Genomic DNA, 20,868 nt, shown 5'->3' with positions numbered 1-20,868 from the left:
GGATTGCATCACCTGGGCAATCCATTGTCCAGAGCAATAAGAACCACTGATCGTATCCTTTTTCCCATCCAGTCTGTGGGAAAAGCTCAGAATGAACTTATGGGGAAGACATTCCCCAGAGTTGTTGGAATATTACTTCAGATAGATTGAGGTTAAATGTCTTTATGGAATAACTTCAGAAGCAGTCATTAACTCACAAAAAGATATACTTGTCATACAGGACATTCCCCATATCTTGTCATTTCAGACAATGGTCTATGGTTGGTGAATGAAAGGTCAAGAATTTTAAAGAAAATTATGGCTGGGTATGCACAAGCAAATGGAGAGTTTGAAAGAGGAGTTCCCCAGAATCCTTACAGTGCAGAAAGAGCCATTCAGTCCACTGAGTCTATACTGACTCTCTGAAAAAGCATTCCATCCAGGCCCTCTCTTCCACTCTATCCCACAACTTTGCATATTTACCATGGCTAATCCCCCCTAATCCACACATCTTTGGACACTAAGAGGCAATTTAGCATGGCCAATCAATCTAACCTACACATCTTTGGAGTGTGAGAGGAAACCGGGGCACCCGGAAGAAACCCACACAGACATGGGGAGAAACTTCAAAGTGAACTAAGACCAGAATTGAAAGCAGGTCCTTGGTGCTGTGAGCAACAGTGCTAACATCATCAGTGGCATAAGACTACATGATAATGGAGAGAGATAATTCTATATGGAGCTTCATGCTGAATTTCCATTTACCTCCCCATTTCTGAGTAACATCTGCAATTTTTCAAACTATATCTGTTACCAAGACCTGGGAGCTGAAGCTTGCCTCTTCTGTGGCCTTGTGGAGTCCATGGACCATGTCTATGTTTCGTGTCTTAGGTTGCACTCCCTTTTTGTTTTCCTGAAGAACATTTTGTTAATGTTTTGTTTGCACTTCAGTCCCACACTCCTGATCTACAGACACATGGTGTGGAGTGGGGCAGGTCAGGATGGCGACCTCCTCGTGAACCTGCTCCTGGCCCTGGTGAAGCACACCATTTACAGGTCCTGGCAGCGGGTGATCGAGGGGGAGATATCCATCCTGACTGTCTGCCCCTCTACCGTGGTTACGTTTGTGGCCAGGTGTTCTGGAGAGGGAGCATGCAATGTCCACGGGCACAGTTGATGCCTTCCGCACCCGTTGGGCACTGCAGGGGCTGGGGTGCATTATTGACCCTAATAATCACATTTTACTTTGATGTTTTCAAGTTTCCTTTGTACTTTGATTTTGTTCGGGCTGTTCCCTTTCCTTTTGGGGAGCTGCCCGTTTTACTTTGTCCTGATTTAACTTGAGCTTGTTTATTTGGCTTGACCTTAAAAGAGGCCAAGACCTGGGAGTTAAAACAAATCTATTAACAGATTCACCATATGACATGCTGCTTTCTGACTGTATCATACAATCTGAATATTAAAATGCAGATTAAAATGACACTAAAATCCATCAGCCACCTGACTCCTATTCCTACAATTGACCATCACTGAAATTCCAACAGTGATGTATATAAAAGGAGCACCATTGCAGTAATGAGAGTGGCTGATATCGTTATTAGTGAGGCTGCCTGACTGCTCATGGACCTCAGAATGGTGGGTGAGTGAGTGAGTGGGTGAGAGTGGGTGAGTGAGTGAAGGCTGGTATCACTATTGGTGGCATTTATGATAGAAACAGAAAGTGCTGTGAATACCCAGCATGTCTGGCAGCATCTGTGGAGAGAGAACCTCTAAGGGGAAATCAATTCTCCTAATCTCCGTCTTAAAAAGGAGACCTCTTATTCTTAAACTATGTACCCTGGTTCTTTTGTCGCTCCCACAAGTGGAAATATCCTCTTGGTATCCACCCTGTCAAGTGTTAGGGATGGGTTAACAGACCTTCCAATTAAGTCCTAGTTTGATGTTAATTGTTCAGTAAAAGTCTCTGCAATAAAGGCAGTACTGGCGGTACTACAGGTGGCACTGTTTGTTGGTGGGGAATTGTGTGTGGAGTTGGATCAGAGAAATAAAGGTAGTTTATGAAGGGGCAGAATACGTATCTCCTTTACTGAACTGCAATCTCGAGGCTCAAACATCAAGTCCCTTCAGGATCTTGTATGTTTCAATAAGATCACCTCTCATTCTTCTCAACTCCAGTGGATATAAGCCCAACCTTTCTTTATGAGATTAGCTCAGGAATGAGTCCACTGCACTGTCTCTGAACTGCTTTCAATGCAATTTTATCTTTTTTCAAACAAGGAGACTAAAATTGTACCATAATTATAAAGTCAGAAATGGAGAGTCTGTGGAATGTTCTTTCCCAGAGAGCAGTGGAGGCTGGGTCATCGAATTTATTCAAGCTAGAGTACCTTTTTTTTTGATCGATGAGGGAATCAAGGGACATGGGGACAAACAGGAAAGTGGAGCTAGACCACAATTAGATCAGCAATGATCCTATCAAATGGTGGAGCAGGAATCAAATGGCCAAATGGCCTCCTCCTGCTCCTCGGTCCTATGTTCCCTAGCATCTTGAGAACTAGATAAATTACATCTACAACAGAACCATTACCTACTTTCTCTGTTCCTTCTTCAACAATCAATAAGCAGAGCAAAATTTTCCCTTTTAAACCCATGCTGACTATTCAAAGAGCAAAGAAAATTACAGCACAGGAACAGGGCCTTTGGCCCTCCATGCCTGCACTGACCATGCTGCCTGACTTAACTAAAATCCCCTCCCCTTCTGGGGACCATATCTGGCTATTCCCATCCTATTCATGTACTTGTCAAGATGTCCCCTAAAAATCACTATCATATCCGCTTCCACTACCTCCCCCTGGCAATGACTTGCAGTCACCTACTACTCTGTGTAAAAAAAATCTGCCTCATACATTTCCTTTAAACCTTGCCCCTTGCACTTTAAACCTGTGCCCCCTAGTAATTGACTCTTCCACCCTGGGAAAAAGCTTCTGACTATCCACTCTGTCCATGCCTCATAATCTTGGACTTCTATCAGGTTGCCCCTCAACCTCCGTCATTCCAGTGAGACCAAAGTTTTCCAACCTCTCCTCATAGCTAATGCCCTCCATGCCAGGCAACATCCTGGTAAATCTTTTCTATACCCTCTCCAAAGCCTCCACATCCTTCTGGTAATGTGGCGACCAGAATTGAACACTATATTCCAAGTGCGATCTAAGGTTCTATAAAGCTGCAATGTCTTGCCAATTTTTAAACTCAATGCCCTAGCCGATGAAGGCAAGCATGCCGTTTGCCTTCTTGACTACCTTCTCCATCTGCATTGCCACTTTCAGTGACCAGTGTACCTGTACACCCAGACCCCTTTGCCTATCAATACTCTTAAGGTTTCTGTATATTCCCTATTTGTATTAGACCTTCCAAAATGCATTACCTCACATTTGTCCGGATTAAATTCGATCTGCCATCTCTCTGCCCAAGTCTTCAACAAACCTATATCTTGCTGTATTCTCTGATGGCCTTCATCACTATCCACAAATCCACCAGCCTTTGTGCCGTCCACAAACTTACTAATCAAACCAGTTACATTTTCCTCTAAATCATTTATATATATTACAAATAGCGAAGGTCTCAGTATTGATTCCTGAGGAATGTCACTTGTCACAGCCCTCCATGATTATATTCATGATTATGCTTCTCATTTCTAGATGTTCTTTAATTCTCTCCTTTAGTAGGTCTCCAGTGTTTTTCTTATCATTGATGTTAAACTAAAATCCTAAAATTCCCTGGACATGTTACGCACTTGCCACTTCTCCCCTCCCCTGTCCCCCCACCACTTCCTCTTAAACACTGAAATTACATTTGCTATCTGCCAGTTTTCTAGCACTATGATTTTTCTAATGAACTATTAAGTACAAGTAGCAACTTCTCTACCATCTCTTCCTATTTATACATCCATTCATACTTCAGAACTACATCACATCCACGATTCAATTGGTATGCTCCTTACCTTACCTATTTAATGCACCACTTTATCTAGTACTTCACTGGCTGTTAAACACTTTGGGGTGTCCTGAGATTCCAAAAGGTGTTATATAAATGTAAGTCTCTTTTCTTTCTTTGGTGGATTATATCACATAAAACAAACCAATATTCAACAATTACAACAACTTTATATTTATATAGCGCCTTTGATTTGGCAAAGCATTGCAAGTTTTCCTTTTATGAGTGTTATCAGTTGAAACCTTTTTGACTCCGACCCTCAGAAACATAAAATGGATATTAAAGGGGCTAGTCAGTTTTTTTTGTGGGGTGGTGGGGGTGAGCTGTAAATACAATAGTAAAGGGTGGATGACTCTTTTCTGGTGAACACTCCCTCCAGATGCCCTCCTGTCTACCTGATGTCCTACATGCACTTAGAGAAATGAATTTGAGGGGGGTGGAGTGGACTGAGTGTCAGGCTCACTTCCTGGAATGCAGCTTAACCCCACAATGTTCTGTCCCAACTGGTTATTCAAACTGAGGGAAGAAAAATGTAGGAAAAATAAGGTAAATATTGGTAAGTGTGAGGTAAATGTGAGATAAATTTTGGCAAATATAGGTAAATATGAAGTAAATTGATGTAAGTATAGGTAAAGTTGAGTTAAAGGTCACACTTCACAGCTAACAAAGTACTTTTGTAGTAAGTTTTATAACAACTAAAAGGAACAGTCAAATTATGCACAGTCTGGTCCCATAAATTACAATTTAATTAATGACTGGAGTGCTTTGTTTATTTAGTGATGTTGTTAAAGGGACAAATGTTGACCAGAACATCAGAACCTGCTCTTCACTGGTAATTTTAAAAGAAAACAAGAAATGCTTAGGTTAGACAGGTTAGACAGAATCCATGGAGAGGGAACGTTCCAGGCTGATGAAAGGTCATCAATCTGAACGTGCTGCGTGTTTTCCAGCATTTTCTGCTGCTTTTTCAGAAAATGCAGCACCTTGTAGCATTACTTAGGTAGGTACCTGAAGATAATCCAGTCACTTCCTTTGTGTAAGTCCTGAAGCATCCACTAAGATGTGCTGTAAAGCCACCGGGAGGATTCCTGGCATGTTCTCCCACTCTGGGAAGTTTAAAGCTATGATGTGAAGATGCCAGTTTTGGACTGGGGTAAAGCAGCAAGGAATCCCACAACACCAGAACTCCCAGCCACCTGACAAAGGGACAGGCTGTCCCAAAAGCTTGTGGCTTTTGCTACAAATAAACCTGTTTGGACTTTAAACTGGTGTTGTGGGATTTCTTTAAGTTTAAAGTTTCCTTTGATGGCATTTCTGAGGAAAGAAACTCAAACTATGGTGGGAGGGTTGTGTGGGCACTGACCTCACTCTTTGCCAGCTGCTTTTTAATACTTACAGCATTGATGCCGCTGAGCTGTATGAGGAATGACATCATCAAGTTGATAAGGAGTTGGCTTCGAACAGAAGGGTCCCTGCATAGCTCCCACACACTTCTGGCCTTTTCACTACTTATGGCAATCCGTTCAGCCTGCATCTCCTCCAGCTCTTGGCTAAAATCGCGCTTGCCCCACAGTCTTTGAAGTGCTGTGATGGAAATAGATGAGATACAAGTTTAGTGTAAGAGGAAAATCAAGTGATTCATTGTGATGTCTGCACTGTTTGTATTTCAGATAAGGTCATGAGAGAAGTCAGAAGTGTCTTTTCAATCACAACTGGATTATGGTTTTTTTCAAAAGTGCTCCCAGCAAAGTCTTAATGTGATCTTCTTGAGCTTGAACCTGGACGGAATGATTAATTCGTTTAGAAGTCCCAGTCCAGTGAGTCTTGAAGGCATCAGGACTAAATTGCTGGAGTTCTTCCAATCCTAGTTCTTTCCCAATACACTAATAACAAGATCAGCTTCCACTATCAAGGTTGGCCAGCAATTTGCAGGCTAGCTCTATAAGCAACATTGGTTGCTTATAGAAGACTACTGTGCAGAAATGACCCTTTGGCCCATAGAGTCTGCACCGATGCATGAAAAGTCCTAACCTGCCCACCTAATCCCACTTGCCAACATTTGTTGCATAGCCTTGAATGTTATGGCATGTCAAATACTCATCTGGGTACTTTTTTAAAGGATGTGAGACCTCCAACACCGTCCCTGGCAGCGCATTCCAGACCGTCACCACCTCTGGGTAAAAAAGCTTTTCCTCAAATCCTCCCTAAACCTCACAGGGTATCTCTGGGATTAGGCAAGTCAATAGCCTCCAGAATCTACATGTGAGGATCAGGTAATTGATAGAAATATGTTGTTTTGAATCAACACGTGTGTAGGATTTGATCACTGCCATGTTCTAGACAGCACGGGAAATTCATTCTGAAAAGGCAACACAATTTAGAAATAGATCCATCACTATCCTTGAGAAAAGTCCCATTTGCAAGAAAAGATCTCAACCAAGATGGTTGGTCCCCAACAGTTACTTGTTAAAGGGATCTTTATGGAGTGTATTCAAAATCATAGACTAGAATCAGAGGAATTTCCGAACGGAAATGGCGAAGAAGGAGCTATCCAGCCTAATCCCCTTTCCAGCTCTTAAGCTGAACATACAAGTACATTTTAAATGTTATGAGGCTTTCTGCCTCTACCACGCTTTGAGACAGTGACTCATTGGCAAATGTTGGTTTACCACAGAGAGTGAGGCACCCAACCTACCCAACTATCCCAATATAACTGAAATACAGCACGACACAGCCCAATTATACTGCTTTCATTCCATGGAAAACAGAATGGCAATGATCAGTAATCACACCATTAATGTTCTTTTTGGAATCTGTCAGTTCAAGAGGGCTGCATGACTATTGAAGTTGTTTAATTCTAAACAATGTGGATTGAGTGCAAACCATGCTACTCTGCAAACCTTATATCAAAATAATTAAATGTTCAATCCACAGTTGCAGACCAGAGTACAGCTGAAGTTTCAGATACCCCACCTTCCAGTACTGTCGATTCCTGATAAATATGGATTGCAATGGTCAAAACCTCTTCCAATTACTTAACCCTTCTTCACAACTAGTGCCATGGTCACCTGTTCTGTTGAGTGTTAATGTCCAGATTGTGTCTATAGAAATGGACTTTAACTTAGAGTCATACAGTGCATAAAAGGCCCTTTGGCCCATCAAGTTGGCACCAATAACTACCACTAAAGTCATGCTAACCCCATTTCCTGCACTTGGTAAAAAAAGGCACCCAACAGATAAACTATTGTCACTTGCCATTCATGGACATAGCCCTGTTTCCTTTGTCAATCAGGAGGTATCTGGGGCTCTCTGGAAACCAGGGCAGGGTAATAAGCTGTATAAAGGCAGGTATGGCATTGAAGGCCATCAGTAAAGGCCATACACTTTCACTGCCTAAAATCTCTCTGGAGAAACAAAAAAAGCACATAACATAAAGAGTTGAGATATATTCAAGCATCTTAAAAGATTTTTAAGACATATTTGCATTGATGAAAAACAGCTCAAGTCAAATCAATATTACAGTTGGGGTAGAACATTAAGTCAATCTAAAAAGCTAGTTGGGAGTAGGTTGTCCTCGACTATGACATGAGAAACCCTCCAGATTGGAATGAGTTATCCTTCACTCTGGAGTGATCTACCCTCCATTCTGGACGGACTTACCCTCTATTCTGGGGTGAGTTACTATCCAGTCTGCAGTACATTAGCTTCCAATCTGGATAGATAGCCTCTTGTCTGAACTTAGATAAAAAAAGCAACTCCTGAGAATGGGCATCCTTCCATCATTGATCACTCATTGTTACCATCTCTCATGACAGCTGAGGTCAATTTAATCCTGATATGTGCTTTTTTTATTCATTCATGGGACATAGGCATTGCTGGCTGTTTATTGCCCATCCCTAGTTGCCCAAGGGCAGCTGGGAGTCAACCACATTGTTGTGGGTCTGGAGTCACACGTAGGCCAGACCAGGTAAGGACAGCAGATTTCCTTCCCTAAAGGACATTAGTGAATCAGATGGGTTTTTCCGACAATTGACAATAGTTTCATGGTCATTAGTAGATTCTTAATTTCAGATTTTTTTTATTGAATTCAAATTCCACCATCTGCCATGGTGAGATTCGAACCTGGGTTCCCAGAACATTAGCTGGATGTTTAGTATGATGGTTAAGAAACACACGGCCATTCAAGTCACAAGGGCACCTAATGGATCAGATTTCAGTGCATTCACTACAATTATTTATGTAACTGAATAACTTCATTAATTAAGGGCCCTGGGCTTGCTATCTTTAGGGATATTGGGCTCCCCCAGCCATGTGATCAATTTGCCCAGTAAAATATTGCACCAGCAAGAAGGAGCCGATTTAATGAGATCTTGCAATATTTTCAGGATAGTTGCTTGGTATAGAGGTTTCAACAATGGAATTCCAGCAAAAAACTATAGGAAGATATGGACGAGCAGCAGGTTAAAGGTGCAGCAGAACCGGAATTAGGAGATAAGGAGTGAGATGTGGGAGGGTGTCACAGCCTTTTGCTTATTGTGGGACATCAGGTCTCGAAGTTGAACAGTTAATACACATTTGCAGTCATTATGGTGCAGTTTTTTCCCTTGTTGCAGATGCTTACTTTGTTTTGATCCCTGACGCTTTACTTTATCCTTAACAAAATGATGGCACAATATGACATGCAGCAGAGCTTATATTTATTGACAGTTTCTCTGAATACAGAGCGTAAGTGCATGTATTATCCTTGTGATTCTGAACAGTCCTCAACAGGACCACTGTGGGATTTGCACAAAATCCATGTGCATTGTCTGTGACCAATTGCCCCTCTTGCAGAAGGAACAGTAGAGTTGGGTGTCTGATGTGTCAAAGTGCCATGTGCCTTAAATACTAGAGCTGATTCCAGAGGCAGACACTATGGACAGCAATGCCTCTGAGATTCTGGAATTCGCCTGTGATTGTAAAATGCGCCATTGGTTCACTATCACTCCTCCTGGCTACTCCTGAAAGGTAAACACAGTAAGAGTGTCACAACACCAGGTTAAAGTCCAACCAATTTATTTGATAGTAAACTCACAAGCTTTCAGGGTTTGCCCCTTCGTCAGGTGTATGGAGAGTTCTGGCCTCAGACAGAGCATATAACAGCACGCACAGTTTACAGATTGCTGTTTAATCTGTATCATCAACCTCTCCTTGTAGGGGGTTGTAGCAGAGGGCAAAATGCCCCCCCCATGCAGAAAGAGGATGAATGATCTAATCTGCTCTGCAAGGGTAAGTCAACCTTTTTGTTCACTTCAGACTCACACTCTCAGAATAAGGCATTCAAAGGGTTACTGTCTTCGGGACTTACCACACAATGAGCAGAGGAGACAACATCACCAAAATCTCATCTATCATCCGACACAGATATCATCTTCAACTTTTACTGGGAAGGGCTCAGCACACACAGCCGGTATGCACACTTCCCAACCACTCCTTCATCCCTTCTTATCACATTCTAGCCATTCGACTTCATGCAAGGCAAGCTAGCTGACCACAGGAAGGAGACATCCCAAACAGGAGGGATAGCAGACATACTTCCCTCAAGGAGGTGGCAACTGGGTTGGCAGGGAGGACACATTGCTGCTATGGGGAAGGTGAGCCTTCCTGATGTCACAACCTGACATTCACAGTGAATTACATGCAATGTTGCACTCTGTCTGCTCAGGAACTAAATCTATCCTCTCTGTCTCACTGAGACCTGTAGCAGGCCCAGACACAGGTCCAGTCAGACCATCAGCCACAGCCCCAAACTCACCTTTGATGAGGAACCATTTGATCATCACTGGATTAGGGTCAGGGTCACTATCTGGAGAACACCTCACGTACATGTCTGCACAGCAGTCAGAGGCAGTAACTGCCCAGGTCTCTAGCGCTTGGAAAACAGCTGGAGATCAGGTACCCACTGAGTGCGAGTCAGATGATGAGTCTCTGGATACACTTGCTGGAGATGCAGCAGCAGGCAGTGGGCGGAACATCAGACAGTTACAAGAGGCAGTGAACAGATTAGAGTGAAGGATAGAGGAGTCTGTCAGTGTTCTGAGTGATGTCATGACTCCAAAATGTGGGAAGGACGATGGCCACATTGGAGATCTTGGTCTAGCGGTTTCTGTCGGCTTGTGCTTCAAGCTGCACTCGAGAAATAGGTGGGATCCATCAGTGGCTAGGCAAGAGGGGAACAGGGTACCTTGACCTTTCTCCAGCTGCCTCTTCTCCTCAAAAAGTCAGATAGGACCCTTGGGCTCCCAAAGAATTGAGAACCATCAGCTGGACACCCCAGGGCACTCCTGATAGCATCAGCCAATCCCAATCCCCTCTGGCTGTGACACCCCCTCCCCACCCCTCAGCTCAGGCTGAGGAGGATGCCGTTCCCATACCAAATGCAGACCAGGACTTCCAAGCTTCACTGGCTGACCATTGAATATGAGCTCCTGGGGATTGGTAATTAGCCAAGCAGATGGAACCTGTATACCAAGCCCTGTATAAAGCAAGACCCTGAGTGGGTCCATCATCCTTTCAGTTCCTGTTGGGACCTGTTGTATTCACCGCAGGCTTGTGGTTATTGTTTATTATCATTTAGTGCAATAAAATCATGGTTCCTTCACAGCCGACTCCTGGAGTTATTATAACAGACAACAAAGCCAAGCAGTCAGGAGGCTGCCTCCACCTTAGCTGCGGGTTTTGGGAATGCACCTAGATGTAATGGCAGAATGAGAAAAATTAGGGTGGTGTGGATGTTCACTCACTGCATGTATCACACAGCTTTGTAAATACATTTTGCATTCCTGATAATGGTCTCACCATGTGACTGCTTCTATATATGCATCTATGGTTATACTATTACGAGGATGATCCAAGCTTTCACTCCATGATTGCCTTCCTACATGTGCCTCAGTTTCATGTGAAGCTGAGCAGACTCATGATAGTCTCTTGCCCGTTTTGTTATCTAAGGGAGAAGTGTCAAGCCATATTTTGAAATTGAGAGCACATTGAGATTTGACCCTTTAAGCTTGTTCTCCTGGGAGAGTTAAATCTAATGTTGTGCCATCAACGCTGTGCTGTGCTTATTGCGAGTGTGAAAACACATGACCTGGAACCATTATGGTCTCTACAAGCATATGTAAATCTCTGTGGCCATTGAGAGTGTCTCCTTTCACTGGCCAAATGCAACTTTGGGTGCTGACCTTCCAAGATTGGTGGCTTTGTGATCCTTCAGAGTTACAGGTCCAAGGCCAAATGCTGACCTTGCAGTGACACAACTTGTAAAGTCCTTCCCAATCACTGGCACGGTGCCAAGGATAGAAAGAATGTGCTGGAGCCCCTTTGCTTGGATCTGACTCATGCTGGAAGCTTGTGGCTATCTGTATGTCACTGACAGACCTTCCACGTCATGCTGCTGCGAGTGCGTTCTCGTGTGAAAGCTGACCCTCATTGCCCTCCTCATGATCCTGCCCTTCTAGGGAAGTCTCAGCCTCCTCCATGTCTCCCTATGGGCAAGAGATCTCCCCTTTGAACTGCTGAGGTGTACAGGGCACAACAGACCATGGTGATGTTACGTGTGGAGAGTACTGCAGAACACGACCCTGAATGGCTGAAATAAAGCGTATGTTCAAAATGGACCAGTCATAGAGTACTCCCGAAGCCATATCAATCCACCAAGGCATTTCGAGGACAACACCTAGGTGTCATGAGCCATCACTTCAGTGGGGTCCCACAATGACACAGTGGCACAATGGTTAGCACTGCTGCCCCACAGTGCCAGGGACCTGGGTTCAATTCCAGCCTTGGATCACTGTCTGTGTGGAGTTTGTACGTTCACCCAGTATTTGTGTGAGTTTCCACCGGGTGCTCCAGTATGCTCCCACAGTCCGAAAGAGGTGCGGGTTAAGTAGATTGGCCATTCTAAATTGCCCCTTAGTATTCCAAGATGTGTATGTTAGGGGAATTAGCAGGTTATATATGTGGGGTTATGGGGATAGGTCTTGGGTAATATGCTCTGTCAGAAAGTCAGTGCAGACTCAAATGGGCTAAATGGCTTCCTCTACACTGTAGGGATTCTATGACCCAGCAGCCAGCCCTGGGTCATAGCACTGTGGTTCTTTGAGTGTCTGTGCCATCTGGGAGCGATTTAAGATGTAAGAGTTGTGAGAACTCCAGGGATCCTAGCACACTCAGCTTCTGATGATCACACACCGGCTGAATGTTGATGGAATCAAACCCTTCTCTGTGAATGAAGATCAAGGGCTGCTGCTTAAGAGCTTGTAGAGACATGTGTGTGCAATCGTTTTCTCCCTAGGCATATCGCCACAAATCCCAGAAATCCGGGCTAGCTTCATCCATTGTGAACTGTACTGTGGAGGGCATCCTTCACCTTTCTAATACATTTACGTGTTGAGGCTGGAGAGATGCCGCACAGGTCTCCTGTGGATCCCGGGAACAAGCTGCTTGCAAAGTAATTAAGTGCGGTGGTAGCCTTGAGGGGCATTGGCAGGAAATGTCCCCCCAGTCTATGTGGCATCAGATCCTCCCCGTCCATGTGGCAGGGTTGAGCCATCACATTCCTTGACAAACACAGGCTTGTGTGGCACTGTCTCTCGCTCATCATCAAATAGGAGAGGTGGCTTCAGTAAACTCTTGCTCATGCCAGTCACCTTGGTGAGGTGGGTCTGCCTTCTTCAGCCCCTAGGTCTTCCTGGGGCTCTCCTGGAACACCTCAGGCCATGGCTAAGTCCTCCTTTCTCTCGAACTGAGCACTGCCATCAACAAAGCAGCATTGATTGCAACCCCCACTCTGCAATCCTTCTCCTTCCTGTAGACAGATAGATCCAAGGCAGGAATGTATCTCACCAACAATGACAGCCCTCTCACTCCATAGCCAGAAAACCACTCTTGTGCCTTTGGGCTACACTTGTGCCACCTGCATCACCCTTGGAACTGAGGCACAGTCCCTTACAGATCATAGGTGTGTCTTCGAAGGCACCTGAACAACATGGCGAGATGGATCTTTGACTCATATTAGCCGTCCAGAGGTATCGTGATTCTCTCCAGAAATCGTGATTCCCGATGTTCCGTGCCCCTTCACGCCCGCTAAATCGAGAACCTTATTTTAATGTTTTACATACATTTCAATCTCATTACCGAGACCCCCTCCACGTGATCCCCCCTCCCCCAATGAATATTTAACCCTCATTGATGTGGTGTGATGTGGAGAGATTTACAAGTTTTGATGGATGAGATTCAATAAAGGGGATTCCCCCATGCCTCCTGAGGGGTGCAAAGGTAAGTATAACCCCTGGGGGAGAGAGACATGCCTGGCCACTACCCTCGCACTGTCCCCCTGCACAGGAGGGAGGAGAGCGATCAGTGAAGGGGAGGGGGGGTGTGAATTTCCAGGCAGGGGGAAGGTGGGGGGGGGGGGGGTGGTGCGGTGGCAGGCGGAGTGAATACTGAGTGGGCAGGAATGCTGCTGGCACTCCTGCAGTGGTGTGGGAGAGGGATGGGATCCCCCAAATATTGTCTGGGGGCAAGGGGAGGACCCCCCACCGATGGCTCCATGCTGGTGGGGGGATTCCATTTCACTGCTGATCGGGGCACCCTGATCTCTGTGGAGCTGGCTTTGCAGGTTCTACCAGGCCCCCACTGCCAGCGCGACACCCACTCATTTCTCTCACTCAGAGAGGCTGGAGATCTGGAGTGAAAACTGGGCTGAGCCGGAGGGCTACTCACCAGTGCACAGGGTAAGATTCTGTTTGACACCTCAATCCCATATAGAATGGAAGAGGGTTAATTAGATTTGTCACATGTATTAATTACATGTTTATTATTGTCACATGTATTAATATACAGATTTATTATTGTCACATGTATTAATATACAGTGATAAGTATTGTTTCTTGCATGCTATACAGAAGAGCATATTGTGGGTAGAGAAGGAAAGGAGAGAGTGCAGAATGTGGTGTTACAGTCATGTTGTTCGTCCCTTGTCATCGATGAGCACCATTAGTCATTTTGAGGCTGGTTGCAGTGTGTCCGAAGATGACTGATCAGGCCAATTTGGATACGGAATGTTCTGGCACATATTAGACAGATTTGTGTAACACTGTAGTTGTTGCGCTGGTGGCTCTGGACTTGTGCAGCTCGCGCTTAGTGCTTCAGCAATACACCTTGCTTCATGAGCTTGACAGCCTTTGTGGATGAGGCAGCACCAGGTAGGGCAGTTTTGTGCCAGTGTTTCCCAAGTGGTCGTTTCAATGTCAAGTGACTTCAGGGAGGCCTTGAGTGTGTCTTTGAAACGTTTCTTCTGCCCTCCATGCGAGCGTCTTCCAGCAGAGAGTTCCCCAAAAAGGAGCTGCTTGGGTATGCGCTCGTCTGACATACGGATGACATGACCTGCCCACCGGGTCTGCGCTCTCAACAGCAGTGTGTGGACTGATGGTAGACTTGCTCTAGAGAGAACTTCAATGTCTGGTACTATGTCTTACCATCTGATGTGTAATATTATGAGAAGACAAGTCATGTGGAAATGATTGAGCTGTCTTGCATGCCTTCAATACAGTTTACTTTTCACAGGCATACAGGAGGGTAGTGAGTACCACGGCGCTGTAGACGTTCAGTTTTTTTGCTGGGCTGATTCCTCGACATTCCCATACAGTGCAGCACAGTCTACCAAAAGCAGAACTTGCCTTTGCTATTCTGCAGTTAACTTCTGCATCAATAGTCACCTCTTGGGAGAGGGTGCTGCCAAGATAAGTGAACTGGTCCACTGCCTGTAGTTTCTGCCCTTTGATTGTGATTATGGGTTCTGTGTACAGTGCATGAGGAGCAGGCTGGTGCATGACTTCGGTCTTTTTAATGTTGATGGTGAGTCCAAAGTTGTCACAAGCCGTGGAAAATTTGTCCGTACTGACTTGCACCGCTGGCTCTGAGCCAGCATACAGGCCGCAGTCATCGGCAAAGAGGAAATCTCTCAGAACAGTCTCTTTCACTTTAGTAATAGCTTGAAGTCTCCTCAGATTGAAAAGCTTCCCAACCACTCTGTACTTGAGGATGATTCCAGCAACACTGTCCTGGAAGGCATCATTCAGCATGGCAGCAAACATCATGCTGAACAGTGTGGGTGTGAGCACACAGCCCTGTTTGACGCCATTGGTGACTGGGAATGCCTCAGAGGATTCTCCACCATCCAGTACTCTGGCCATCATGCCATCATGGAACAGGCGTACCATCTGAATGAATTTTGGGGGGTGTGGGGGGGGCAGCTGAACTTTGACATGATCCTCCACAGGCCTTGTCGGCTTACGGTATCGAAGGTTTTCGCGAGGTCAACAAAGGTTGTGTAGAGCTCGCGATTCTGCACCTGACATTTCTCCTGAAGTTGGCGTGCAGCAAAAATCACGTCAGTAGTCCCACGACCTTTGCAGAAGCCACACTGTGACTCTGGAAGCAGACCCAGCTCCAGATGAGTGATCAGACAATTTAGCAGGACTCTTGCGAGGGTTTTTCCTGTGATGGAGAGCAGCAAAATTCCTCGGTGTCGCATACTTGCTGATTGCCCTTCCTCTTGTAGAGGTGTACGATGGAAGCATCTTTAAGTTCCGGAGGAATGGATCCTTGCTTCCAAAAGGACTGGAACAACTCGGTGAGCTTCTCAATAAGTGCAGGACCAGCAGCTTTATAGATCTCTGCGGGTATGGTATCTGCCCCAGGGCTTTGCCACTGGATAGCTGGCTGACAGCTTTCATGACTTCGGCTACTACTGGTGGGTCATCCATGGCACTGTTGATATGACCTGGGGAATCCTGTCTATTGCCTCATCGTTAATAGATGACAGTCGGTTGAGGACGGCTTCAAAGTGTTCAGCCCATCTCTGCAGGATCTGAGCCTTCTCTGTAATGAGAGTTGTACCATCTGTACTCAGGAGGGGGGATCTCCCGAGAGATTGAGGTCCGTAGAGAGTGTTGAGGGCTTCATAGAACCGTTTCAAGTTGTTTCTGTCGGCATATCCCTGTATTTCATCTGCCTTGATGCTCAGCCAGACATCCTGCATTTTACGCAGTTTATTCTGAACTGTCCTGTGAGCACTGGTAAAAGCATTTTTCTTGGCAGCTGAAGATGGGTCATTCTGACAGGCGCAATGAAGACGGTGCTTTTCAACAAGTAGAGCCTGTATCTCCTCATCATTCTCATTGAACCAATCATGCTGCTTGCGGGTGGAGGGCCCGAGCGTCTTCAGCACAGATGTATGGATAGCATCCCTGAAGCGTTCCCAGTCATCCTCAGCGCTGCCTGTGAGGTGTAGGTCAGCAAGCTTGATTTCTAAGTCTTCAGCCAGTGCTGAAGCTATGCTGGGTTTCTTTAGCTTGGCCGCATTGATTCTTTTCATAACCTTGCTTCCTTGTGGTCGCCTCTTGGGTCTGATGCGAAGCCTCATTTTGGAGACAATGAGCCTGTGATCTGTCCAGCAGTCAGTGCCACACATGGCCTTGGTTACTGTGACATCCTGCCTGTCTTTTCTCCTGACAATGACATAGTCGATAAGATGCCAATGCTTAGAGTGGGGGTGCATCCAGGAGGTCTTGTTACAGGTAGGCAGATGGAAGATTGTGTTGGTGATGAGGAGGTTGTGTGCTGCACAGGTCATCAGTAAGAGTAGGCCATTACTGTTACACTTGCCCCCTCCATGACTCCCAAAGACTCCCTGCCAGATTGCAGAGTCACACCCTACTCTTGCATTGAAATCGCCAAGCAAGATCAGCTTGTCGGTACTGCTCACTGCTGATGGTAGGGCGTCTAGTTCTTCGTAGAACTTGTTTCTCATCTCGTCCGGGTTGTTCATTGTGGGGGCATAGGCGCTGATCAGGGTGGCTTGACTTCTGTTCTACTACAGTCAGAGCTAGGGTATAGAGAAAGATCAACTTAATACAAGGTAAGTCCATTCAAAAGTCTGAAGGCAGCAGGGAAGAAGCTGTTCTTGAGTTGATTGGTATGTGACCTCAGACTTTTGTATCTTTTTCTCGACGGAAGGAGGTGGAAGAGAGAATGTCTGGAATTTGTGGGGCCCTTAATTATGCTGGCTGCTTTGCTGAGGCAGCGGGAAGTGTAGACAGAGTCAACAGATGGGAGGCTGGTTTGAGTGATGGATTGGGCTTCATTCATGATCCTTTGTAGCTTGAAGGGTGCCACTCCATATCAAACATGGCTGACCAGGAAACTCTCTCTCTCTCTCACTGTCTGCCATGTGTCTGTTGGAAAGATTTGCAGGATATCAATCCATTTGGTCAAGTTGTGGAGGCAGTTTCCATGGCTATCAAGTCTTGGGGTAAGACTCGAACCTGCCGCTTCTGGCTCAGAGGCAGGAGCCTGACCCACTGCACCAGAACACCTCCAGCATTTGGAGTGGAACAGCCCAATTTCCCATACCATCCCTTCTCAGGGTATCAGTCTTTGTTCAGACCAGGAACTGAATGCAGCAGAGGAGTGGAGACTTCGAGGTGAGTGGAACCTCCCACACTGGAACTGAGTGCCAACACAAAGTACTATCTCCTAGCTTTAGTCAAGAATTACAAGTGGAATCTGTGCATTGGCATTAGGGGCCCTGTAGTTGGATTCACCTTTGACTAGGGAACGGATGAACAGCCTTGGTTCCCATTGCTCATTGTTACCCAGTAAACCTGGGCAGAAATGCTTGATGTTAACTTTGAGGAAGGACATGATCAAGTTCAGCTCCAACATCTTGCATGGACTTTTGCCTAGCACCATTCACTATTTACATGAAGAGATCAGAGGGCAACTGTACCAAATGAGGAATCAGGTGACATTCTTGTTTCACAATCCCTTTTGGGGAAGTTTTTAATAAAAGCATCAGCAACAGAGATCAAGTTTCACATACATAGAATGCAAAGTGTGTTTAGTAACTCAATGCTCCAGAACAGGAGGATGTAGGTCTGCTCTACCAGTCCACTCTGAGGTATGGTTTACAGCAAGATAATAAAGTGATGGCAAAGCCACTGATATATCCTCACTGGACATCATCCTGAAGCAGATCTAGCCTCGCACCAATGACAGAATGGCTGTTAAAGGTAGCAAGGGATAGTGAGACAAGGGAACCTAAGAACCATAGTCATCTGGATGCCAGAAAGGTTTCTCTATACCTGGCATATTTTAATTCTCTCTGTCTTCCATACTTTATATCTGGGAACAGATGGTTTTGATGTAGGCATTGTGAAGTATCAGTGGAATAGAAAACACTGCACTCCAGCCCCTGACTGAGCTGCACTCCCTCTGTGGTGGTCACACTGCGACATTATAACGCAAACTGTGCAAGTTGAATGTTTCAAACAGACTGACCTGAGTCCCATTATCTGTCCTAAGCATTTACCGAGGGAGATGAATATTGCTGTGGTGATGGTCACAATCCCTCGTAACTTCTTCGGTGAACACTCCATGATGTACATACAGTGAACATTCATCCCATTCCCTTCAGATAGAGAGGAAAGAAATTCCTGTGTTAATTTATACGCTTGTTGGAAAATTCAAGCAACATGAGGTACTAATCCCTTCAGAATAATGTTCTCCTCCAAAAGCGTCACTCATTTACTTCTTGAATTTGACCCTGGACAGACCATAACACTATAAGATATAGGGACACAATTAGGCCATTCAGCCCATCAGGAAGAGGGATGACCCTTGACAGGAAGAGGGATTGACTCTGGACAGGAAGAGGGATTGACCCTAGACAGGAAGGGATTGACCCTAGACAGGAAGAGGGATTGACCCTGGAAAGGAAGGGATTGACCCTACACAGGAAGAGGGATTGACCCTGGAAAGGAAAGGATTGACCCTGGAAAGGAAGAGGGATTGACTCTGGACAGGAAGGGTACTGACCCTGGATAGGAAGAAGGATTGATGCTGGACAGGAAGAGGGACTGATCTTTGAAAATAATGTTTGAAAATTTCACTTATAATGTTAATGTTACAGAGCAAGGATAGATTGATGTTACAATGGGGAAAGGGTAATTAATGCTGTGGGAGAGCTTAATGTTACAGGAGGGGTTATGATAGTGTTGTTACAGGAATAGGACAGCCATTGGTCTGGTTTTACACTGTATGGTACTTTATGCAGCTGCTCTGGCCCCAGTACAGACCAGATGCCTTTATATTCATTATTTTTATTTCAAAATGCTTCTAAGAAGAAAATTGTGAACCTTCTTATCAGTATGTGATTCCTCACATAGTCGATGACCTCACTTTGTGATTCCACCATGACTGATTAACCTGCCTACCTATATGGGTCCGGGTCCTGCATCCCACCCCTGGCATCCCATTACCCTAGCACCCCAGCATCCCCCAGCTCCCCAGAGTTGCCCACCCCACCCCCATCACCGTGGCAACACAGCTTTTCTCCACATACCCAGACCCCAGCCATGGCCTCAGCATGGGTAATAAGGAGTTACGGTTTGATGTCAATACTGTAAATTATGCATCCCCTCTGTTGTCCATGGAATCGGATTTACTCCGGTCCTGAAATATAGCGGAATATTGCCTTTGATCTTTAATGCTGGAGCTGCCTGGGACACCAGGGGTGGGATTTTCCCAGCCACGCTTGCCCCAAAACTGGAAAATCCTACTCGAGATCAACAGACCTTTGCAATGTCCCCTCCCACCCCCGCCACCTCCCGCTATGATTCCAGTAGCAGACGGGATGGGAAACACTGTCCCCCTCCCCACCCCCACCCTCCATCAGAAATGATAACCTTGTCACTTACCTAGTCAAAGAAATATTCCTCATACCTGAATTGACTCCATACAAGAATCTTGCCACTAGGATCATCTCAAAGGATCTCGCCATCCTGCTGAAACCCACTAAGAAAGCTGCCACTATCGTCAAAATATTGTTGAATATCAGACAGTTTCTCCTGAAACACAAAACATTCCCCTATAAAATGGGATTGGAATTGTTGGGTGGTTTGTCTTTGACCAGGGTATACTCGAAGGGCCGAAGGGTCTTTTTCTCTGCCGGATACCTCTGTGACACTATTTGGTTTGAAAGGAATTATTCAGTGCAACTAAATGCACCATGAGGTGTTATCTAACCAGTGATCACCCTGCTAGAGGTAAATGGGTTTCTTTGCCGTCAAGATGGCTTCCAGCTGACAAGGCTGATGACACAAGTTCAGAATCAAGTCATCTCACTGTGGTGAATCCAGTTCCTGAGCCAGACAAGTCAATGAAGCTGTTGATGATTGAGCAATCAATCTGGTTCATAGTGAGGATCCACAGATGAGATCTATCATCAATGCCAGGGATTCTTCCCACAGTTCTCAATAACCATGATTCATTGGACTAGTAATCCAGAGGCCTAATGTAATGTTCTGGGGATCTGGGTTCAAATCCCACCATGGCAGAATTTTGAATTCAATAAAAAAAATGGAATTAATCATCTCATGATGACATTGTCTGTCATAAAAAAAACCCATCTGGTTCATTAATGTCCCTTAGGGAGGACACTCTGTTGTCCTTACCTGGCCTGGCCTACACACAACTCCAGATTCAAGCAATATAGTTGACTCTTGACTGCTCTCTGAACTAGCCAAGCCAGCTGGCTTGTCCAAGGATGGGGAATAAATGCTGACTCAGCCAACATCCTATGAATTTATTAAAAAACGAATAGGTCACCCCAATGCATAATACAAGATCCTGAGCATTTGTTGCCCATCCCCGAGGGCATTTTAAGAGGCCACAACATGAGATTTTTAATTCCAGATTTTTATTGAATTCAAATTTCACAATCTGCCATGGTGGGATTTGAATCCAGGTCATTCCCCTGGACTACTGGCTCAGTGACAAGATCACTACCTCTCC

At 45.3% G+C, this 20,868-nt stretch overlaps 1 protein-coding gene across 2 annotated transcripts in view; it reads right to left on the bottom strand.

Moving 5' to 3' along the window:
- The window catches only part of LOC145355954 (solute carrier family 2, facilitated glucose transporter member 11-like), an 80,393-nt gene that overhangs the window by 24,927 nt on the left and 34,598 nt on the right, over nt 1-20,868 (bottom strand). For both annotated transcript variants that reach the window (XM_080208465.1, XM_080208464.1), the window contains 4 exons: nt 19,798-19,922; nt 18,355-18,484; nt 7,228-7,376; nt 5,369-5,556 (listed from right to left, as the gene is read on the bottom strand). In XM_080208465.1, coding sequence (XP_080064591.1) covers nt 5,369-5,556; nt 7,228-7,376; nt 18,355-18,484; nt 19,798-19,922 — 592 coding nt within the window. The remainder of the gene's footprint in view (nt 1-5,368; nt 5,557-7,227; nt 7,377-18,354; nt 18,485-19,797; nt 19,923-20,868) is intronic.

The sequence above is a fragment of the Carcharhinus amblyrhynchos genome, chromosome 20 (genome assembly GCF_965287045.1).
Source record: "Carcharhinus amblyrhynchos chromosome 20, sCarAmb.v2.hapA, whole genome shotgun sequence".
Classification (NCBI taxonomy): domain Eukaryota; kingdom Metazoa; phylum Chordata; class Chondrichthyes; order Carcharhiniformes; family Carcharhinidae; genus Carcharhinus; species Carcharhinus amblyrhynchos.
Note: the sequence above shows the minus strand (reverse complement) of the source record. Positions and strands in the feature narration are given on the sequence as shown.